Source organism: Podarcis tiliguerta (assembly GCF_965153285.1).
Source record: "Podarcis tiliguerta genome assembly, chromosome: 12".
Lineage (NCBI taxonomy): Eukaryota > Metazoa > Chordata > Lepidosauria > Squamata > Lacertidae > Podarcis > Podarcis tiliguerta.
In genome coordinates this window covers 53439234-53463058 of record NC_139545.1, presented here as the reverse complement: position 1 = coordinate 53463058, position 23825 = coordinate 53439234, and the positions used below count along the sequence as shown (strand labels likewise).

The 23825-nt window shown below is 47.0% G+C and overlaps 3 protein-coding genes across 3 annotated transcripts in view; 1 reads left to right on the top strand and 2 right to left on the bottom strand.

The window, feature by feature from the left end:
• The window catches only part of OBSCN (obscurin, cytoskeletal calmodulin and titin-interacting RhoGEF), a 263533-nt gene extending 258165 nt beyond the window's left edge, over positions 1–5368 (top strand). The window contains exons 115-116 of the mRNA XM_083405850.1: positions 2122–4800; positions 4951–5368. Coding sequence (XP_083261976.1) covers positions 2122–2296 — 175 coding nt within the window. The 3' untranslated portion in view covers positions 2297–4800; positions 4951–5368. The remainder of the gene's footprint in view (positions 1–2121; positions 4801–4950) is intronic.
• LOC310660967 (7-alpha-hydroxycholest-4-en-3-one 12-alpha-hydroxylase-like) lies at positions 91–23620 on the bottom strand. The gene is made up of 3 exons (XM_083406608.1): positions 21924–23620; positions 637–865; positions 91–260 (listed from the first exon to the last, which is right to left on the bottom strand). The coding sequence occupies exon 1, from the start codon at positions 23487–23489 to the stop codon at positions 21963–21965; it is 1527 nt and encodes a 508-aa protein (XP_083262734.1). The 5' UTR covers positions 23490–23620; the 3' UTR covers positions 91–260; positions 637–865; positions 21924–21962.
• Positions 5461–8945, bottom strand: LOC310660964 (5-beta-cholestane-3-alpha,7-alpha-diol 12-alpha-hydroxylase-like). The gene has a single exon (XM_083406603.1). The coding sequence runs from the start codon at positions 8886–8888 to the stop codon at positions 7356–7358; it is 1533 nt and encodes a 510-aa protein (XP_083262729.1). The 5' UTR covers positions 8889–8945; the 3' UTR covers positions 5461–7355.
• Positions 23621–23825: the final 205 nt, after the last annotated feature.

Sequence of the window (23825 nt, the reverse complement as noted above, 5' to 3'; positions counted from 1 at the left end):
GAGAGCCTCGTTCAAGTGATCTCAGTTTAACTAATGAACCCCCAAAAACAGCTGTGCTAGGAGATCAGTAATAAAGAGGCAAGGGACAGGTTATGGGGTAAACTAGGTCTAGTTTATTAACCAATAGCTTAAGCACTTGAGAACACTGGAGTTTGAATCATCTAGTCCAACTTCCTGCAATGCAAGAATTCTGCCCACCGCCATCCCTGGGGGAGCTCGAACCATCAACCTTCTGGTTAACAGCCTGAAACACTGATCCACTGTGCCACAGGAGCCGCTTAAAGGTAAAGGTAAAGGTACCCCTGCCCGTACGGGCCAGTCTTGCCAGACTCTAGGGTTGTGCGCCCATCTCACTCAAGAGGCTGAGGGCCAGCGCTGTCCAGAGACACTTCCGGGTCACGTGGCCAGCGTGACAAAGCTGCATCTGGCGAGCCAGCGCAGCACACGGAAACGCCGTTTACCTTCCCACCAGTAAGCGGTCCCTATTTATCTACTTGCACCTGGGGGTGCTTTCGAACTGCTAGGTTGGCAGGCGCTGGGACCGAGCAACGGGAGCGCACCCCGCCGCGGGGATTTGAACCGCCGACCTTTCGATCGGCAAGCCCTAGGCGCTGAGGCTTTAACCCACAGCGCCACCCGCGTCCCAGGAGCCGCTTAGTAATTTATAAAACTTCCAAACTGTGTAATGGAAATTAGACAGTGTGTGAGTCTACCCTGTGGGAAGTCAAGCTAGCCTTGTGTGGTTGGAGTACAGTGGTACCTCGCACCGCCGGAGCACAATTTCTATTCTCATCCTGAAACAGAGTTCTTAACCCAAGGTACTATTTCTGGGTTAGTGGAGTCTGTAACCTGAAGCATCTGTAACCTGAAGCATCCATAACCCAAGGTACCACTGTATTGTGAGACAAGGCTACAACGCCCCACTCATTCATCCCCTATTTTGGGCAAGCAAAAACCTAGCGTCCCAAAAGAACGGTGGTAGGCACTGTCCTGTTCTCCAGCTACTTGGCTCTGATGAATTCTGTAGGTAGGTAAGAGCAGTTGTCACTTGTTTGTAGCACATCACTAGTTGGGTGCACTCACAGGCCAGCACACTTCCAATACATCACAACATCCTTCTGTCCATCCCACTCAACTGGCAGTACTTCTCTAATGCCTCAGGCAAGAGTCCACCCCCCCCCCAAGATCTACCTGAAATCCTTTTAAACGGAGAAGTGAGAGATTTGATTTCTCTTTCCCCACCCCCTTCTAATTGTGTTCTTCTGCTGAGCTGAGGCTGCTCCCCAGGCATGATGAAATAATCACTCTAATACTAAGCAGCGAAGGGATGCGGGTGGCGCTGTGGGTTAAACCACAGAGCCTAGGACTTGCCGATCAGAAGGCCGGCGGTTCGAATCCCCATGACAGGGTGAGTTCCTGTTGCTCGGTCCCTGCTCATGCCAACCTAGCAGTTCAAAAGCACGTCAAAGTACAAGTAGATAAATAGGTACCACTCCGGCGGGAAGGTAAACGGCGTTTCCATGCGCTGCTCTGGTTCGCCAGAAGTCCTTAGTCATGCTGGCCACATGACCCTGAAGCTGTACGCCGGCTCCCTCGGCCAATAAAGCGAGATGAGCGCCGCAACCCCAGAGTCGTCTGCGACGGGACCTAATGGTCAGGGGTCCCTTTACCTTTAATCAGTGGCGTAGCGTGGGTTGTCAGCACCCAGGGCAAGCAAGTAATTTGCCCCCCCCCCTGCTGCACTGTCCCTCCCCCAGATAGTCCCTCGCTCTCTCTCCACAACGCACCGCATGCCTGGCACCCTCCCCTCCACAGTGGGCGGCGACCCGGCGGCTCGGATCGGATTCGCACAGCCAGCACTGCAGTGAGAGAGAGTGAGTGAGCCAGGTAGGGGCAGAGAGCTGTGAGTGCGAGCACCCCCCCCCCCAGATGTTGCGCCCGGTGCGGCCAGCTCCCCCTGCACCCCCACGCTACGCCACTGCCTTTAATACTAAGCAGGGGTAAAGTATAGAGTCTATCCCATGACTGTGAGCAGGTGAGAAACGAGCAGAATTAGTTCCCTCCACTTGGAGATAGCAAAACAACTGATCCCAGGACCTGTTATTCTTTTTCTCTACTTAGGAGGCGGCCAACAGCATCTGAATGCCTTCAGTCTCCATGGCTGCAAGAAACAGGTTTGGATGAGAGGCATCAAGCAACAGTTACTTTCTCCACCACTAAACTGAGGAACTTTCTAGCTGAGCGGGAAAGAAAAAGGGCTCTACTCTGTTCCAAGTATGGCGTGATGACTGTGTAGTGAAACACTTTCAGAGAGAATCACTCTCAGACTTCCATCTTCCACATGATCCTACTCACACCTAGGAATGTTTTATTGTAATTTCTGGCTTCTGGACTGAAAAGGAATGGTCACAAGTAGGTGTGAAGTCAAAGGATTGCTGCTCACCTGCATATTTATGTATCCACAGTAATCATAATCTGTATTTTCATGAATGGATACCAAGTCGCGGGCCATGCATATCTCTCATTTATCCTGCAATATTGTTTATCTGAAGATGTCATTATGGAGTGGAACAATTGTGGTGGGAGGCAATAATAGTGGGTTAGATGAAACATTATGGGGAATTTCCTGTCTCTCCAGAACAGTTCAGTGTTGGAATCTATGACTAACTTCTGGAATCTCCTTCTTTGGTGATTGTGTACTTGTCAGTTTTGGATGCTCCCATCTGAAAATGTAAGAAAGGCCTTGAAAAATGTTTTCCAAGGTAACTCATGGGTTCCTCAGAACACAATTTTATAAACTCTCTGAGCTAAGCAGAACACTGGTGCTCAGCAGCTAAAGAAGAAGAAGAGAATGTCGCAAAACATACAATTGATTTGTCAACAGGAGTCTATAAATACGAGCAATCTGTGATCCTTCGATGCAACCAAGAACGTCCTTTGGGGCTTGGAGTAATGTTGGCCAGAATGACTGTCTAGCTAAGAAACTTGTTTTGACAGTTCAGGAAATGGATTTCTTGTTGAATATTATTATAATCTAAGCTGTAATCAAATCCCCCTCCCATTTTGCTGTGGAAGCTTGACTTCATACTGTGCTGCTTCAAACGTCATTCAAAACCTGTTGTTTTCAACTGATTGGGTTGTCAGTATTTATGGCCTTTCTAGTACTTTGTATAGCTCTCTAGGTGGCGCTGTGGGTTAAACCACAGAAGCCTAGGGCTTGCCAATCAGAAGGTCAGCAGTTCGAAGCCCCATGACGGGGTGAGATCCCATTGCTCGGTCCCTGCTCCTGCCAACCTAGCAGTTCGAAAGCACATCAAAAGTGCAAGTAGATAAATAGGTACCACTCCGGCGGGAAGGTAAACGGCGTTTCCGTGTGCTGCTCTGGTTCGCCAGAAGCGGCTTAGTCCTGCTGGCCACATGACCCGGAAGCTGTACGCCGGCTCCCTCGGCCAATAAAGCGAGATGAGCGCCGCAACCCCAGAGTTGGCCACGACTGGACCTAATGGTCAGAGGTCCCTTTACCTTTACCAAAACTCTCTGTTACAAGCTATCTGTGCTCTATTTCAGAGAAACACTATTTCAGTAAAGCAGAGCTTTCCAAACATTTCATGTTGTTGACACTTTTCAGACAAGCATCATTTCACGACACAGTTTTACTAGCAAACTGGAGGTTAAACTAACCCCTTTCCACCCCCTAGGAGGAGCGCTGGAAGTCTTCATGCGACACACCTGCAGCTGACACACTAACATGTTGCAACACACAGTTTGGAAAGCTCTGCAGTAATGGAACCATTAGCTTGTTCTCTGTGGTTAATTAACTTCAGATTTGGTGAGGGTGTAGCTAGTCCCTGAATGAACAAATATGCTGATCGTGACCAGATATGTGAGAGAAATGTGCTAGCCTGCAGGAATAATGGAACCTATCACTGAAACACAGGTGTTTATCTGCTGTGGGTACAATATAAAAAGATATGTTAATGCAGATCACCTTGTACTTTTCTAGGGATGCCCAGCAGGTCCGCAGAAGTAATTCTAGCACCCTATCAGCTATGAATCATTGCTTGATGATCCCATTAATTATAAGCAGCTGGAGAGTCAAAGATGTCACATAAGTGCATCATTTTCTCACGCAAAGAGTTTTGTCCATATATGAGAATATTTCATAGTCTTATCTGAGAGTGTATTTGAGGTCTTTTACCGTAGCACAAGTAGTGGGCTGCATGCAGTCTAGCAGTCCAGGATGACTTCCAAGCAAAGACATAAGTTTCTGTTATCTGGCTAAGTTGTTCCTTGTTTGGCACAACTGTAATCTCAGTTGCCATCCATATATTCCCTCTTTTGCTGTGCTAGCTAGACTTGATGTGGTATTTCTTCTGGAACAACCAAATTTATGCACTGCCTTGGAAACCTGTTGTTTCCAGCCCGTTTGACTGGCAATCTATATGCCTTATATTGTTGAAATTTTTGAATATGCCACTGGAACAAAGAAGCTGAATTATTTCTGACCTTTTGATTCCACACGCACATTCAAGAGGCCAAACCTAACTGTCCACGGGGTCCTTTACCTTTACCAAGGCTGTAAAAATGTGACTGGTTGTGAGCCAGACTGATTTTTAAACAGTTGTGAGCTGTTAGGTACTAGCAGAAATCCATGGACTCGGGTGAAAGAACTAGGCCTTAAGATAACAAACTAATAACTTTTCTTGAGCAAGTCACTTTGCCTTAATTTATTTAGAGGAACTTGAATCAAGCCAGCAAGAACAGACCACTGAGCTTTAAATTCTGAAGTGTTTAGCGCCAGTGGCGTAGCGTGGGTTGTCAGCACCCGGGGCAAGGCAAGTAATTTGCGCCCCCTAACACGTGGATTTGCGCCCCCTAACCCTTACCCCCAGATGTTGCACCTGGTGTGGCCGGCCCCCCCTGCACCCCCCACGCTATGCCACTGGTTAGTGCAGAGAGTCTGAATGTTGAGAATTCACGAAGAAAATTATTTCTGCTGTCAGAAGTTTTCTTCTGTAAAATAACCTACATGCAAGGTGAGCTGACTTAAGAGTTCACAGGGGGGAAAGGTCTTGGCTTGCGATCTGGATCCTTTTTTGAAGTTGTCATGGCTTTAATCGGTTTGAAGTTTTAGTTGATCTGTGGAGGTAAACATCATTTGAGGAGGAAGGTATTTTAATGTAGAGTTTGTATTTTAACTCTACTCGCAACATCTGGACTAACAGCATATTTTCTTATGTATATGATGTGAATGAAGTGACTTACCTTTTTTTTCCTATTTGCATGTATTTTGAGCACAACTAAAGATATTTATGAATATTGAGCTGCTTTGTTAAATAAATTATTTTAATAAAGATTTTATGCCAGAGTTGTTGGTGCTGACTATGTTATGATAGACTGAAAGGGTTTCTTAGGATCAAAATTAATGCACACAGTTGAACTAACCAGTTAGCAAATCACTTTGCATGACACAGCTCCTTTTATTACATGTCTAAGCAACCTGCCCAACACAGTTGCTTTAACTTTATCTTTATTGTTTCCTCATATTCCATTCATTTCCTGTAAGTATTTCTTTTCAATTTTAAAGGTTTCACATTCATGTAGAGACAAAGGTACAGACAAACAAAATAATAACAATCAAAATTACACAACATAGGAGCAGCACAGAGGTGGTATTTCCCATACAAGTTGAGAGCAGATGATGTGGGAAAAATAAAAGCAGTTAAAAGCATGCATTCTTAATTACGCTTAAGCATTTACACCTAAGAGTACTCATGACAATAGATATTCAAGATACTCAAGATATTGGAGCCAGAATCAAAGCTTGCCCCAAGGACATTGTCTTGCACAACAATAAATAAAAGAGATAAAGTTGATTGCAGATGCAAAGATGAATGTTGACACATACCTGGAACTCTTGCACCTTGCAAATAACGAGGCAAAGTCCTGTACGTGTTATGAAAGGTACATAGTGTACAAAATAGCTTGTGCCCTTATTTGGTGCAGGCCCATTCCGCTTGCTAATGTCAACTGCAGAGTGAAGCTACTGGGAAATGAGTTGCTTGGGATGACAGCAGTTTCCTCTATATTCCTATTTTAGGTCTCATCCAGACTTCCTTTTGTGCCGTGTTTCTGGGCTCAGTTCTGCACTCTAAAGCACCGTGTCTGAGCATTTCTCTCTCTCTCCCCCCCCCCCATGCTTTCCCCACAAAAACCTGCTCTTTGCTGCTGAACTGGAGCAAATGGCAATTCAATTCATTTCAAGCCTTTCTGAGGGAAAAGGCTGACATTGCATAGTACCATTAGATGGGAATAAGAAGAAGAATAGTTTAGGACCTAAATTGTGTGGTGGGAGGGAGCAGTAAAAGTTTTTTGCTTGTATGCTTTGTCTTTTGGATGAAATCTCCTGTAGCTGTGTGCTTACTAGGCAGGATGTGTGCTGTGTGCTGGGTAAGAAAAAGTGTCCGGGTGAAGCTTTTGAATTCTAAAGTTAGGACATTCCATGGGGTTCATAGTGCACAGAGCAAGGGAGGAATACAGTGCCTAGTTCTACACACACAAACACACACACCTCTCACTTCAGATCGGGGTTAGAGACAGAGGGCTTATCCACACTTTGTCTTGTCCTGCTGCTTTCCCTGGGGAAAGCCACTCTTTAGTGCTCAGTTGGAGCAAACGGCAATTGGGTTTTCTGCAGATTGACGTTTGTTCTGATTTACAGCCAAGGAGTGGGTTTTCCCTGGGAAATAAGTGGGATAATGGGGAAACAATTCAGACCCATGCTTTCTAGGCATGGGACAAATGGAATTGTGTACAAGCCCAAAGACAATGAGATACACCTGGCTTGCCAAAGGCCACCTAGTGAGTTCATAGCTGAGATGAGATTCTAACTGGGGTCCTCAACTTTCAGCGCTAAGGATTAAAAGTCCTTAACCAGAAGAAGGAGTTGCAGGTGAAAGTATCTTAGTGTGAGAATGATCAAGCACCCCACCGCCACCCGATACTACTTTTCTGCTAACCTTTAACTCCACTGCTTTGAAAGCAGCAGGCCTGAGCTTGGTGCCTTAGATAGATAAATGTGAGCACAGAATATTATCTTACATGCTATCAATTCTACCACACTTTAAAAAGTTATAAGGCTCCACTTCACTCCATAACAATGGGAAAATAAAGCTGTAGGATAAAATGACTTGTTAAATGATAATGGCTTCTACCAAACATTCTATGCAAGCGCTACATTCTCCCACGAGCTTTTACCCACATCCAGAAACATACATTTGATCTCTTTTTAAACTTATTTTGGCCTGAAGATTCACAGGCATGTGATAGCAGGTTGCTTCCTCTGCCTCCTACCTTCAGTGGCGAAGTCGATACCTGAACTGAACATCGTGTGTGGGCTGCATCACACCAAACCCATAGCGGTTCTTGATTACGGGAGGCATTTCTTCCTCCACGTTAACCAGCTGCATATCAAAGTATGTCAGCATCAGGAAAGCAAAGAGTTTCACCTCATTGGTAGCAAAGTATCGCCCAGGGCACATGGAAGTCCCTGCACCCCAAGGCATGATGAAATATTTCACCTTTTCCCCATTCTTATAGAATTCTTTTTTTCTGCCGTCTGGGCTGAGGAACCGGTCATATTTGAAAACATGGGGATCTGGGTGGATTTCTGGATCCATGTGTGCTGCCACAAAGGGGAAAAGGGCAACTCTGTCTCCTTTGCGCAGAAGGTATTTTCTCCCATCGTTCATCTTGAGTTCTAGATCCACTAACACAGCCCTGATCAGCATAGGGGCTGTTGCCAGTCTCAGAGTCTCTTCCACAGCACTGTCCAATATGGGGGTCTTGTCTAACATCTCCTTGGTGATATTAAGCACCGGACCCCCTGCCCTCACTTCCTGGCCAGATTCTCCCACCACTCTGTCCACCTCTTTCCTCACCTCATCCATCGCCTTGGGATTTTTCATCAGGTAGGCAAGAAGCCAGAAGGAAGCTGGGCCGGTATTACCTTGAGCTGCCCACAGGAGCATAAACAGAAATCTATCCCTCATGTATTCAGGCACCCCAGCCTCAGCCAGTTGCTCTTGCTGGTCAGTTACCCAACCACTGATGTTACTCCTCTCATATACATCCTTCACAGACATGAGTTTCCAGAATAGTCTCTTCAGAGACTCAGCCTCTTTTCTCTCTCCATGAGACAGCGTGGAAGAAGCAAAACCTGGGAAGAGTTTGTCATACTTGCGAAACTCTACAAACACATCTTCAGAGTGAGTTACGTCGTACCTCTCAGCATCTTCTTTGTTCTTTTCACCTTTGCTGGTTGTATTTCCAAACAGGGCTAGGTATCCAGCCCTAAAGACCATGTTGTAGCTGAAGTGGAACAACCCATCCTGTTTCCAGGACTTCTCCCCTCCAGCTGAACTCAGGCTATGGCCCATCACTCTGTGCAAGCTGTCCATCATGGCCTGGGTCATCACCACAAGCCCATTGCCCTTGAGGTGCTTCACGCTGGCGGTCTCTATTATCTTATGAGTGCTCATTTCTGGTTGAAAACCAAACACTTGCTCCACAAGTTGTGTTGCATATGCGTTGAAATCCAGCTTGCTTCTTGCTTCTTTCACAATAGCTCCATAGGAGAGGGGGTCCATCACAAAGGTGAAATAGTATCCTCCAAGCAGTACCGTGAAGATATCCCCATGCTTCTTCTGCATCCTTTGCAAGAAGGCAATGCCGTCCTTTCGGTAGCACAGTGCATGTCCAAGCCACGGAATGAGGCCTTTATCTAAAGGGGGCTCTTGGGCTCTCCTCTGGCGGAACGCCCCCACCAGATAGAGCCCCCCCAATATGCATGCCAGGGCGGCACATAGGACCATCACCCAGAAAGCCATCTCTCGGAGCTCTGTGACACAAAAGCACAAGCACAAGCTCTTGCAGAGAAAGCAAGTGGTTATAAAAAGTTGCTTCCCATATCATTAATCTAGGTGGAGCCAGTAAGCAGAGCAAGCAAAGGTTAACCCTTGCTAAGGTTAATTTATTTGCACTAAAATAATATCTGAACTAGAGCTTGTAAGTGTTTTTAATTCCAGTTGTGGTTTGTGTTTTTTGAATGTAGAGTGGAAGTACAGAGCTTTTAAATATTTCTTTGTTTTTAATCAATAGAAATGCAGATTTAACTCTGTAATAGATGGATCTGACTTTGGAACAAAAGGGGAAGCAACAAGGGGAGGAGGGGGAAATGTGGATGACTTTGCAGGATGGAATCAAACATAAGGTAAGAAGTTCACGGCAAAGGGAGATCTGGAAGTGACTGGTGGTGCTGTAAATAAAGGAGGGGGAAGCTAAGTTACCGTATTTTTCGCTCTATAAGACACACTTTTCCCCTCCTGAAAAGAAAGGGGAAATGTGTGTACATCTTATGGCGTGAATGAAGGTGGGAGGCTGCTCAGCTCTCCCTTTAAAGAGCCGCACACATGCTCTGCGCGCTCTTTAAAGGGAGCGTGCCTCTTGAGGGAGCCTTCATCCCACTGCCTGGGAGCGGCTGCACTCGGCTATCCCATAAGCCAGAACAGCAAGAGGCTTTCCCAGAAGCCGGAACAGCAAGAGGCTTTCCCAGAAGCCAGAACAGCAAGAGGCTTTCCCAGAAGCCAGATCCCTCTTGCTGTTCTGGCTTCTGGGGTTCGTCTTATGGTCTGGTGCATCTTATAGAGCGAAAACACGGTACTTAATTTGAAGGTCCTGAAGCTATATGTACACAGAAACAGCCATCCTTGGGAACTGGCATTTTTCCAAAGTTTCCAATGCAGGTTTTCTGGCAGCTAATGTGTAGGAAAAATGTGTACACTGGGGTAAGGTAAAGGTAAAGGTACCCCTGCCCGTACGGGCCAGTCTTGACAGACTCTAGGGTTGTGCGCCCATCTCACTCAAAGAGGCCAAGGGCCAGCGCTGTCCGAAGACACTTTCGGGTCACGTGGCCAGCGTGACATCGCTGCTCTGGCGAGCCAGAGCAGCACACGGAAACGCCGTTTACCTTCCCGCTGGTAAGCAGTCCCTATTTATCTACTTGCACCCGAGAGTGCTTTCGAACTGCTAGGTTGGCAGGCGCTGGGACCGAGCAACGGGAGCGCACCCCGCCGTGGGGATTCGAACCGCCGACCTTTCGATCGGCATATATTCGACCTTTCGATCGGCATATATTCACAAAAGTAACATACAAAAATGTGGTATGGTAGGGTGTCAGACTAGGATCTGCGAAACCAAGGTTCTCGTCTCCATTCAACAATGTGACATGGAGGAGAGATAACTACATATGTATGCCACTATGAGCTCCTGGGAGGAGAGGTGGCATCTAAATGTAAGAATGAGGGAGGGAGGGAGGGAGGGAGGGAGGGAGGGAGGGAGTGATACCAGGAGGAAAGTACTAGGGCAGGGGTAGGCCACCTAAGGCCCAGGGGCCGGATGTGGCCCAATAGTCTTCTCAATCCGGCCTGCGGAGGGTCCAGGAATCAGCGTGTTTTCACATGAGTAGAATGTGTCCTTTTATTTAAAATGCATTTCTGGGTTATTTGTTGGGCCTGCCTGGTGTTTTTACATGAGCAGAATGTGAGCTTTTATTTAAAATGCATCTCTGGGTTATTTTTGGGGCATAGGAATTTGTTCATTCCCCCCCCCCCCAAAAAAAAATAGTCCGGCCCACCACATGGTCTGAGGGACAGTGGACTGGCCCATGGCTGAAAAAGGTTGCTGACCCCTGTACTAGGGGGGATTTCTGCCACCAAATCCACCATGAATAAAATGGTTGTGCGCTGGTGCGCTGGTTCAGGGAAATGTAACAGGTAGCAACAGAAGGGTTGAAGCACTAATAGTTACCTGTTTGGTGTGGGGGTGGGAACAGGGACACATGAGTTAAGTAAGCACAATACCTCTAAACCAAGGGACGAGGGTGGCGCTGTGGATTAAACCACAGAGCCTAGGACTTGCCGATCAGAAGGTCAGCGGTTCAAATCCCCGCGACAGGGTGAGCTTCCGTTGCTCGGTCCCTGCTCCTGCCAACCTAGCTGTTCGAAAGCACGTCAAAGTGCAAGTAGATAAATAGGTACCGCTCTGGCGGGAAGGTAAACGGCGTTTCCGTACACTGCTCTGGTTCGCCAGAAGCAGCTTAGTCATGCTGGCCACATGACCCAGAAGCTGTACGCTGGCTCCCTTGGCCAATAAAGCGAGATGAGCACCGCAACCCCAGAGTCGGCCACGACTGGACCTAATGGTCAGGGGTCCCTTTACCTTTACCTTACTGCTGGTTAGCAAGCTTTTGAAGAAAAGCAAAAACTTGTACAATCAGTGGAGATGATTGCAGAACACAAAGCATGAGCAGCGCTCGTTCTATCATGTCTCTTTGAAATAAATATTTGGCTGTCTCTATACCTTGCCTCAAACAGGGGCAGAACGAGCCACAAAACTAGTTTCAATTGCAACAGCTCCCAGTGCCTTTTGGTTTTACTTTAATGGTACTGAGTGTGCCATTTTCCCCTCCTGAAAAGAAAGGGGAAATGTGTGTACATCTTATGGAGCGAATGAAGGTGGGAGGCTGCTCAGCTCTCCCTTTAAAGAGCCGCACACATGCTCTGCGCGCTCTTTTAAAGGGAGCGTGGCTCTTGAGGGAGCCTTCATCCCACTGCCTGGGAGCGGCTGCACTCGGCTATCCCATAAGCCAGAACAGCAAGAGGCTTTCCCAGAAGCCAGAACAGCAAGAGGCTTTCCCAGAAGCCAGATCCCTCTTGCTGTTCTGGCTTCTGGGGTTCAGAATATTTTTTTCCTCCTCCAAAAACTAGGTTCGTCTTATGGTCTGGTGCATCTTATACAGCGAAAAAACGGTACTTAATTTGAAGGTCCTGAAGCTATATGTACACAGAAACAGCCATCCTTGGGAACTGGCATTTTTCCAAAGTTTGCAATGCAGGTTTTCTGGCAGCTAATGTGTAGAAAAAATGGGTACACTGGGGTAGTGCGCATAAAAGTGCATATATTCACAAAAGTAACATACAAAAATGTGGTATGGTAGGGTGTCAGACTAGGATCTGGGAAACCAAGGTTCTAGTCTCCATTCAACAATGTGACATGGAGGAGAGATAACCACATATGTATGCCACTATGAGCTCCTGGGAGGAGAGGTGGCATCTAAATGTAAGAATGAGGGAGGGAGGGAGGGAGGGAGGGAGCGATACCAGGAGGAAAGTACTAGGGCAGGGGTAGGCAACCTAAGGCCCAGGGGCAGGATGTGGCCCAATAGTCTTCTCAATCCGGCCTGCGGAGGGTCCAGGAATCAGCGTGTTTTCACATGAGTAGAATGTGTCCTTTTATTTAAAATGCATTTCTGGGTTATTTGTTGGGCCCGCCTGGTGTTTTTACATGAGCAGAATGTGAGCTTTTATTTAAAATGCATCTCTGGGTTATTTTTGGGGCATAGGAATTTGTTCATCCCCCCCCCCCCAAAAAAAAAAATAGTCCGGCCCACCACATGGTCTGAGGGACAGTGAACTGGCCCACGGCTGAAAAAGGTTGCTGACCCCTGTACTAGGGGGAATTTCTGCCATCAATTCCACCATGAATAAAATGGTTGTGCGCTGGTGCGCTGGTTCAGGGAAATGTAATAGGTAGCAACAGAAGGGTTGAAGCACTAATAGTTACCTGTTTGGTGTGGGGGTGGGAACAGGGACACATGAGCTTAAGTAAGCACTATACCTCTAAAGCAAGGGATGTGGGTGGCGCTGTGGGTTAAATCACAGAGCCTAGGACTTGCCGATCAGAAGGTCAGTGGTTCAAACCCCCGCGATGGGGTGAGCTCCCGTTGCTCGGTCCCTGCTCCTGCCAACCTAGCAGTTCGAAAGCACGTCAAAGTGCAAGTAGATAAATAGGTACCGCTCTGGCGGGAAGGTAAACGGCGTTTCCGTGCACTGCTCTGGTTCGCCAGAAGCAGCTTAGTCATGCTGGCCACATGACCCAGAAGCTGTACGCTGGCTCCCTCTGCCAATAAAGCGAGATGAGCGCAGCAACCCCAGATTCATCCATGACTGGAAACATGGAGCATGGAAACAGCGTTTACCTTTCCTCTGGAGCGGTACCTATTTATCTACTTGCACAGGGACCGAGCAACGGGAGCTCACCCCGTCACGGGGATTCAAACCGCCGACCTTCTGATCAGCAAGTCCTAGGCTGGTTTAACCCACAGTGCTACCCGCATCCCTTATACCTTCCTGCAGTTAACTTCAGTAAGTCATGCCCTGCTAATAAAAACTATTCCTTGCAACAGGAGTATTAAGCAATCTGAGGAAAGCCGTTTGGGGAATAATTGAAAAACAATTTCAGATTACGAAAGTTTGCAGTCACTTCAGAAACTAAATCAATCAAACCTATTCCAATTAAACTGCACACTCAGTACCATTAAAGTAAAACCAAAAGGCACTGGGAGCTGTTCCAATTGAAAATAGTTTCGTGGCTCGTTCTGCCCCTGAGGGAGGCAAGGGATAGAGACAGCCAAATATTTATTTCAAAGAGACATGATAGAACGAGCGCTGCTCATGCTTTGTGTTCTGCAATCATCTCCACTGATTGTACAAGTTTTTGCTTTTCTTCAAAAGCTTGCTAACCAGCAGTAAGGTAAAGGTAAAGGGACCCCTGACCATTAGGTCCAGTCGTGGCCGACTCTGGGGTTGCGGCGCTCATCTCACTTTATTGGCCAAGGGTGCCGGTGTACAGCTTCCGGGTCATGTTGCCAGCATGACTAAGCTGCCTCTGGCGAACCAGAGCAGCACATAGAAACGCCATTTACCTTTCCGCCGGAGTGGTACCTATTTACCTACTTGCACTTTGACGTGCTTTTGAACTGCTAGGTTGGCAGGAGCAGGGACCGAGCAACGGGAGCTTAACCCTAGGGCCATAGGGTAGGGCAAGGCAGGTGGGAAAAGCCATTGCCTGGTGGCCAGCACAAAGGGTCCAGAGCTGGTTTCATTAGAAGCAATCACACCACTGCCTCTTTCAATGCAGCAGGGACCCTTTGCCAATGATGCATTAACAGCCTTCCTCTGCTAAATTTAACAAGCCAGGATGCACAGGGGTCGAGGTCAGGCAGCACCTTATCCACATCACGTGATTGCATACTGATCCCACAAAACATCCTCAGGAGGTCCTTCCCCAACAATGGGAGTCAGAAACCTCCGGACTGTTTGAGATAACTCCACCATCCAGCTTCTAGAGTGCCTTTTAGGGCTCCAGAGGTCCTTCGCCAACAATGGGCATCAGTAACCTCCGGGCTGAGATAACTCCGCCATCCAGCTTCTGGAGTGTCAAGGACTCGCAGGATGCTGATGGGTATGGACCAGGGGGAGGGGAGCTGGAGTCCGACTTGGGAGAGATGAGCAGTGGTTTGTGAGGACCTGTACTAGCCAGGAGGCAAGAATCAGAGGCAGGTGAAGATTCAGAGCTGGAGGAAGAGGCAGGCCAGGCAAGTGAAGGGCCGGGTGCTTCCCCACCCATTCCTGTACCACTGTCTACAAGAACCAGGAGACAACTGAAGCAGGAAGAGCAGGGGCAGCTTCCATGATAGCGTAGCCTCTGGCTACATGCATGCAGCCCATTGGGAGAAGGTGAAGAAACTGGAGGAAGGGGAAGGGTCCCATGTTGCAGACCTGGGAATAGGTGTCTGGATGCCTGATTGGTGGGCATGGGTCATCAGAGCTGCAGAAGTGACAATAAGGACTTAATTCTCAGCTGTGTGCATTCCTTGACTAGGAACAGCCCTTGTAAAATGAGTCTTTTCTGCTGCCCACACTGATCAGCACATTCCTACCAGCTTTCGGTTGGCTTCAGAGCAAGACTTGCGCCACCTACTCTCCAGCTTTCATCCAGTTTGTTTCATAGTTTGGAGCTCTTCAGAGAACAAAGAAGTTGCTCGGACTCAATGGCCTGTTTCATCTCACTGTTCTACAGGGAGATCAAGGTCATCAGCTGTCTCCACTGGAAAGTCCCCCAGAGCATTCAAGAACACCAGAGGAGGGCAACCAAAATGGTCAAAGGCCTGGAAACGATGCCTTATGAGGAACGGCTAAGGGAGCTGGGCATGTTTAGCCTGCAGAAGAGGAGGTTAAGGGGTGATATGATAGCCATGTTCAAATATATAAAAGGATGTCACATAGAGGAGGGAGAAAGGTTGTTTTCTGCTGCTCCAGAGAAGCGGACACGGAGCAATGGATCCAAACTACAAGAAAGAAGATTCCACCTAAACATTAGGAAGAACTTCCTGACAGTAAGAGCTGTTTGACAGTGGAATTTGCTGCCAAGGAGTGTGGTGGAGTCTCCTTCTTTGGAGGTCTTTAAGCAGAGGCTTGACAACCATATGTCAGGAGTGCTCTGATGGTGTTTCCTGCTTGGCAGGGGGTTGGACTCGATGGCCCTTGTGGTCTCTTCCAACTCTATGATTCTATGATTCTATGATTCTAACACATCAGGTTTCATCAGTTTCTGAGCACAGGTCATGTGATTTGGCCCATCACCTTTACTGGAAGAAACTGTATGCTATTCTATAGGATACCAAACAAGTGTCAACCAGTCTCTTGTTTATGTGGGTGCATCATGAGAACTTCAAAGCACGACAAGACGAAAGAACTGTGGGAAGCTAATGTCAATGATGCAATAAAAGGATTAAGAAGAAGAAAAACACTGATCTGAGAGAAGATCTTACTCAAGAAAATATAATCTCAGGAAGAAATTAATATTAGCTAGGGTGTGCAACTAACCTAGGAAAACGCTGAAACTGAGGGTAGTGGAGCAATTTAGGTTGGTACAGTGGTTCCTCTACAGTGGTACCTCAGGTTAAGTACTTAATTCGTTCCGGAGGTCCGTATTTAACCTGAAACTGTTCTTAACCTAAGGTACCACTTTAGCTAATGGGGCCTCCTGCTGCTGCCATGCCGCAGGAGCACAATTTCTGTTCTCATCCTGAAGCAAAGTTCTTAACCTGAAGCACTATTTCTGGGTTAGCGGAGTCTGTTTCCTGAAGCGTATGTAATCCAAAGCGTATGTAACCTGAGGTACCACTGTACTTAGGTTCACCTCCAGTTACGTATTCTTTGGGATACGTACGCGGCAAACCCAGAAGTATTTTTCCGGGTTTTGCCCCACATGCATGTGCAGAAGCACTCTACATACCGTGCACATGCACAGAAGAGCTAAACCATGCGAATGTGCAGAAGCAGCACCTCCAGTTGCGAATCCCTTGGGATCCGACCGGAGCTCCAGAACGGATCCCGTTCGCAAGTGGAGGTACCACTGTAATTTGTACTGCAAACTGAAATGTGGTTATCCTTCAAGATTCTATGAATTTTGGACTGCACTTCCCCAACTTAACAAGTTGTAAAAAAAAAAATGCTAATTACGGGGGGGCGGGGCAGGCAAATTTCATGGATAACAAGCAGCAGATATCATTATCACAATTACTATCATCATTACTACAGCAATGACTAAAGCAACTAGAGGTTGATTTTAACTATCTTGTTTATGTGTGTGAGTGCTGAAAATTTCAAGGCGCGACTAATGCAAAAGCAACAACAGTCAGACTAATATCAGAGCTGCAATATGAGTTAATGATAACCGTGAGATGTTTTGAGGCATCACCAGCTTCAAGAGGATCCGAAGTCTCTTGCAACACAAAATAACAACCCTTAGAAACACATTATTGTGGATTTCTGATTACGGGTTTCTAAGCTAATGAAATTCCAAAAGGAGAACTAGTTTTGCAGTTTCTACTCCCTCCCCAAAGGTGGATAAGGGAGGGAAACACCCGTTTGCCTCCTATTGTGCCCTCTTCTTGATCATTTGTGCAAAATCAATGCTCCCTGCAATAAATTGTTAAAATTGTTGAAATAGCTGCATTTAAAAGAGGCAGGTTTAACTAAAAGCATCCATGTATAGTGATGGGTGCGACGCAGGTGGCGCTGTGGGTTAAAGCCTCAGTGCCTAGGGCTTGCCGATCGAAAGGTCGGCGGTTCGAATCCCCGCGGCGGGGTGCGCTCCCGCTGTTCGGTCCCAGCGCCTGCCAACCTAGCAGTTCGAAAGCACCCCCAGGTGCAAGTAGATAAATAGGGACCGCTTACTGGCGGGAAGGTAAACGGCGTTTCCGTGTGCGGCTCTGGCTTACCAGAGCAGCGATGTCACGCTGGCCACGTGACCCGGAAGTGTCTTCGGACAGCGCTGGCCCTTGGCCTCTTTGAGTGAGATGGGCGCACAACCCTAGAGTCTGTCAAGACTGGCCCGTACGGGCAGGGGTACCTTTACCTTTATAGTGATGGGACCACATGGCACTTTTAAAAGCACTTTGAAATGGATGGTGTGATTATTAAAACACAGCACGGTTTTCTAAAAAACTAGTCGTGCCAGGTGAATCTCATTTCTTTTTTCTTTATTTTAGCTCTTCTTGTGATTCCTGTGGAAATTGTTCAGTTAGGTTGTGTATTTTTTAATGTTTTATTTAGTCTTTATGACTACCTTTGCTATGTTGCAGTTACATACAGTGGTGCCCCGCAAGACGAATGCCTCGCAAGATGGAAAACCCGCTAGACGAATGGGTTTTCTGTTTTGGAGGTTCTTCGCAGGACGAATTTCTCTATGGGCTTGCTTCGCAAGACGAAAATGCCTTGCGATTCCTGGGGTTTTTTTTTCGCTCCCCACCCCCTTTTTCTAAGGCACTAAACTACTAATAGCCTTTTAGCAGCTAATCCGCTAATCCCTTAAGCCTTTAATAGCCGCTAAACCGCTAATAGCGCTAATCCGCTAATGGGCTTGCTTCGCAAGACGACAAAACCGCTAGACGAAGAGACTCACGGAACGGATTCTTTTCGTCTTGCGAGGCACCACTGTATTTTCTATGTTATAAGACGCTTTCAGCATGGTTTGAACTGTGGAAAGGCGGCATACAAATAAAATTATGGAAGTATGTATGTATATGGGAGGATGCAGTCATGTGGGGATAGAATAAAGCTGCATAAATAATTCCTCATCAGTAAAGGTAAAGGGACCCCAGACCATTAGGTCCAGTTGTGGCCGAATCTGGGGTTGTGGCACTCATCTCGCTTTATTGGCTGAGGGAGCTGGCATACATGTGGCCAGCATGACTAAGCTGCTTCTGGAGAACCAGAGCAGCACACGGAAACGCCGTTTACCTTCCCACCGGAGTGGTGCCTATTTATCTACTTGCACTTTGATGTGCTTTCGAACTGCTAGATTGGCAGGAGCAGGGACCGAGCAATGGGAGCTCACCCCATGGCGGGGATTCGAACTGCCAACCTTTCGATCGGCAAGTCCTAGGCTCTGTGGTTTAACCCACAGCGCCACCCACGTTTACCTCATCAGTAAATGCAGCCAAAACCCATGGGATATGCTGCAATTATCTGAATGTTAGGACCCTACATTCCTGCCACCAGGGGCAAAAGAAGGTGTCGTGACACCTGGGACGGGCATCGCTATGTAGGGTGCATGTGCGGTATTGCTTTGTATGACGCATGCACCATACGTAGCGATGCTGCACATGCGCTGTATAGCGGTTTGCCATGCCACTGGCGCCGCTCCAGTGCCGTACGGACGGTGCCGCAATCCTCTTCTTGTGGCTGCAGCCGTGACTAGAGGACCCTCTACATGCGGCTGTGGCAGCGCGATGGCTGCTCACGTCGCCACGAGCCCCCACAGGGTGACTTCTTGTCACCTCCGCAGACATGGAACCTGGGGCACACCGTTCCCTTTCATTGCGACGCCACTGTCTGCCACAAGATGGGGTAGAAGGCTCAATCCATGTACAATGTGTGGCACAATTCTTCTCGGCCCTAACCTGTCCCTATTGCCAAGGGTACCTGCCAGCCAGGTTGAGCACGGGCCAAAGGTGCAGGAATTCAAAGGGCCCCCATCACCCTGGGTTTGACACTACTGCACAGCTGCACTCCCTTGCCTGGTGCCTTCACTATCTATCTTTAGACGCCAGACAAAAACAGGCCTCTATAGCCAGTCCTTTGGCCGATTGAACAATCTATACCCTTTAAAATGTTTTTGTGGGAGGGGTTGGGGGGGGTTCCATTGTTTTTGTTCTTATGATATGCATTTTGTGTTTCCATTTTGTTTTTTTATGCCATAAACTGCCCTGTGATCTTTGGATAAAGAGCAGTAGATAAATTTAATAAAAAAGGATGATGATGATATCTTGTAAGGTAAAAGTAAAGGGAGCCCTGACCATTAGGTCCAGTTGTGGCTGACTCTGGGGTTGCGGCGCTCATCTTGCTTTATTGGCCGAGGGAGCTGGCATACAGCTTCCGGGTCATGTGGCCAGCATGACTAAGACGCTTCTGGTGAACTAAAGCAGCACACAGAAATGCTGTTTACCTTCCTGCCGGAGTGGTACCTATTTACCTACTTGCACTTTGATGTGCTTTCGAACTGCTAGGTTGGCAGGAGCAGGGACTGAGCAACAGGAGCTCACCCCGTTGCGGGGATTCGAACCGCCGACCTTCTGATTGGCAAGTCCTAGGCTCTGTGGTTTAACCCACAGCGCCACCCGTGTCCCTGATGATATCTTGAGGGGTGGCTAAACCTATGCCCAGAAAATATGAAGTCACATCCAAGTGTCATTTTGGTCCACCACCTTGATTCAAAAGGGCCAAACATAAACAGAAACTGGTGCCCACATTGAGAACCCTCATGCCATTTGGCAACCATCTCACAAGAAGCATCTGAACACATCGAGAAGAAATGGACAAACCGCTTCCCAATATACTGTGTTTTTCGCTCTATAAGACACACTTTTTCCCTCCTAAAAAGTAAGGGGAAATGTGTGTGCGTCTTATGGAGCGAATGCAGGCTGCACAGCTATCCCAGAAGCCAGAACAGCAAGAGGGGTCACTGCGCAGCGATCCCTCTTGCTGTTCTGGCTTCTGGGATTCAGAATATTTTTTTTCTTGTATTCCTCCTCCAAAAACTAGGTGCGTCTTATGGTCTGGTGCATCTTATAGGGCAAGAAATACGATATATCTATATCTATCTATCTATATCTATCTATCATCTATCTATCTATCTATCTATCTATCTATCTATCTATCTATCATCTATCTATCTATCTATCTATCAATCTATCATCTATCTATCTATCTATCTATCTAATGTAGTAGATTTATTTATATCCCACTTTTGCTCAAGGTGGCATAGTTCTCCTCTTTCCTGTCACATCATCACAACAGTGCTGGGAGGTGGGTTAGACTGAGACACAGTGACTGGTCCAAGGCTACCCTGTGAACTTCTAGGCTATGTGGGCATTTGAGCCCTTGCCTCCCAAGTCCTAATCCACTTCATACCCTTCTACCTTAGTCCACACTCTTGAAAAAGAAGATGTAGAAGTGAACAAGCTGGGAGGTGGGCTGGAAGCTTATTAGGTACTTTGTTCAGAGACCTGCATAGCACCTTTAAGACTAATTTAGGCTTGCCAAAGTCAGGGAGTAAGCCGCATGGAATTCAGTGTGGCTTAATTCTAAGCAACATGTACGGTAGGTGTGCACAATTACTGCAGACAACCCACTTCTATCCATGTAAAATTAAGTCACAATGAGCATGTTTGTGTGTTGTCACTGATAGTGTAGCCTCAGGAGCCAAGAGTGCAGTCCTTAAAATGATGAAATATATCCTAGTAGAATTCAATCCTATACATGTCTACTCAGCATAGAATTGCAGATTATCCTACATGTATAGGACTGCAGAGGATTGTGGGTGGCCACAGAGCCTAGGGCATCCAGTGAAAACTATATAATGAAGATGTCAAGCATACTTCGTTGTACACCAAAGAAAATCGTCTGTGTTGCAAAGCAGAACACTCTGAACAACAACAAGCAACACGTCGGCTATTAATATACTGACCATATTTTTATAATACAGTCATACCTCTTGTTACGTTTGCTTCATGATACGTTTTTTCAGGTTGCGTCCTGCGACAACCCAGAAAGAGCTACTTTTGGGTTTTGCCGCTCGTGCATGCACAGATGCGCAAAATGATGTCACGCACATGCGCAGAAGCAACCTGCGTGTGCACAGACACACTGCTGCAGGTTGCGTTCTATTCATGTTGTGAACGGGCCTCCGGAACGGATCCCGTTCACAACCAGAGGTATCGCTGTACTATACTGTTTCAAAGTTCATACACAGAAAGCATATAATATGTGCATGGAGTCACAAATTAAGAATCAAATAAATGTTACATAAACAGGAATGGTAGGAGCAATAAATCACTATCCAAGATCACTACAATGGAGGCAAAATGCCTTCCCACAGTCAATATCCTGAGATGATGGGTGCTCCCAACAATGCAAAAGGGTGCTCTCAGTCCAGCAGCAAACAGAACAGTTCTTCCACGATAATGAACTGTTTCAATGATAATTATTCATCAGCAAATTAACTGTCCTCACAGGTACATCAAATAGCCATGGATCAGCGATCATTACTTTTAAGTTCTGTTTGGAAAAGCATACCTGTTTGGGCAGGGAACTCTGTAGCGTATGAGCTGCCACCCTCCCTCCACAAATATTCAAGGAAGGTGGAAGCAACCACAGAGCCTAGGGCTTGCCGATCGAAAGGTCAGCGGTTCGAATCCCCGTGACGGGGTGACCTCTCGTTGCTCGGTCCCTGCTCCTGCCCACCTAGCAGTTTGAAAGCACGTCAAAGTGCAAGTAGATAAATAGGTACCACTCTGGTGGGAAGGTAAACGGCGTTTCCGTGCGCTGCTCTGGTTCACCAGAAGTGGCTTAGTCATGCTGACCACATGACCCAGAAGCTGAACGCAATTTCTGTTCTCATCCTGAAGCAAAGTTCTTAACCTGAGGTACTATTTCTGGGTTAGCGGAGTCTGTAACCTGAAGCATCTGTAACCAGAGGTACCACTGTATTTCACTTTACAACCGCAGCCGATATCTGAACGCGATATCATGAGAAGGATGTGTAGCTCCAAACCCACAGCGGCTTCCATCTACTGGTGGGATTTCCTCTTCTGCATTGACCAGTTCCATGTCAAAGCAGGTGAGCATCAGGATCACAAACATCTTCAATTCACTAACAGCAAAGAATCGCCCAGGGCAAATAGACGGCCCTCCGCCAAAAGGCATAGTGTATTGTTTGAGCTTTTTCCCGTTCTTATAGAACTCTCTTTTGGTGCCATCTGGGTTCAAGAACCTGTCGTATTTGAATGTGTGAGGATCAGGGTGGATTTCTGGGTCCATATGCAGTCCAAGGAAAGGGAAAAGAAGAAGTTGGTCTCCTTTACGAAAAATATATTCCCTCCCATCAGACATTTTAAGATCTGTATCCTGCATCACACTTCTGAATAGGAATGGACTCACTTTCAAGCGCAGAGTTTCTTCTATTGTACTGTCCAGAAGAGGAGTCTTTATTGTTTCCAGGGACACATCGACGATGGGGCTCCCTGGATTCACTTCCTGGCCAGTCTCTCTCAGTACTCGGTCCACTTCTTCCCTCACTGCCTTCATTGCCTCTGGATACTTCAGGAGATGCAGAAGAACCCAGAAGGCAGCTGGACCAGTGTTGGCTTGAGATGCCCAGAGGAGGAGAAACATAAATTGTGTCCTCATCTTTTCGGTCATCCCAATCTCAGCCATTTGCTGATCTTGCACTGCTATCCACTTGCTGATATTATCCTTCTTGCATATCTTTTCTACTGACAGGTTGTCCCAGAAGAAGTTCCTCAGCCTTTCCGTGAGCTTTTTGCCCTGAGGGTCCAGGATCCCGAGGGCCATTTGGGGAAATAAGTGATCAAATTTCTGAAAATTCGCAAAGAACTCTCCACATTGTGTTAATGTGTTCTCCTTAGCGTTTTCCTTGTCTGGGTCAGTTCCAAACAAAGCCAGAAAAGCAGCCTGGAATATTGTTTTGTAACTAAAGTACAGGAGCTCATCCTGCCGCCATTGTCTCTTAGGCTCACCTGACTCCTGGCTGCGGAACATCACAGTCTTCAATTTCTCCATCATCACCTGATTTAGGACAGCCAGACCCTTACCTCTTAGATATTCCTTGCTTATTTTTTTCAAAATATGGTGGTGAGAATCAGTTGGTTGAAAAGCAAAAACATTTAAAACGATCATCGATCCAAACTTATCAAAATCCAATTTGTCAGGTGATTCTTTCAGGATTGGTTCATAGGAATCAGCATCCGCCAGAAAATGTATATAATTGCCGCCAACCAGCAGTGTGAAGATATCCCCATGTTTCTTCCGCATCACTTCCAATAATTCAGCAGGGTTTTTCTTGAATTTAATCGCATGTCCTAGCCATGGAATGAAGCCTTTGTCCAGCGGAGGTTCGTTGGGTCTCCTCTTGCGAAATGCTCCTACTGTGTAGAGCCAACCAAGTAGGATTGCCAAGAGGGATGATAACAAAGCACAAAGCGCACTCTCCCAGAAATTCATCCCTGGTGCTCTGGAAGAAACACTGTCAAGTTAAATGGAACAAGAGGCGTACTTATAAAGCAGTCAAGCAGATGCCAAATCAGGTTGTGCAACTAATTCCATTTCTGGGCTGTCAAAGGGAGTTGTCCTTTTCCTCCTACTTCAGCCAGTAATGACATTCCAGTATTCATGTTTCCCTCCTTCCTTATGTCCACTGCTCCCACTGTTTGAAAAACAAAAACCCTGAGCCACATTAGATATCACTGTGGAAAACTATACAGTGGTACCTCTGGTTGCGAACGGGATCCATTACGGAGGCCCGTTCGCAACCTGAAAAGAACACAACCCGCGTCTGCA

Excerpts from the sequence above, each read along its gene's own strand:
- LOC310660964 (XM_083406603.1), bottom strand. The coding sequence starts at position 8,888 with ATGGCTTTCTGGGTGATGGTCCTATGTGCCGCCCTGGCATGCATATTG.
- LOC310660967 (XM_083406608.1), bottom strand. The coding sequence starts at position 23,489 with ATGAATTTCTGGGAGAGTGCGCTTTGTGCTTTGTTATCATCCCTCTTG.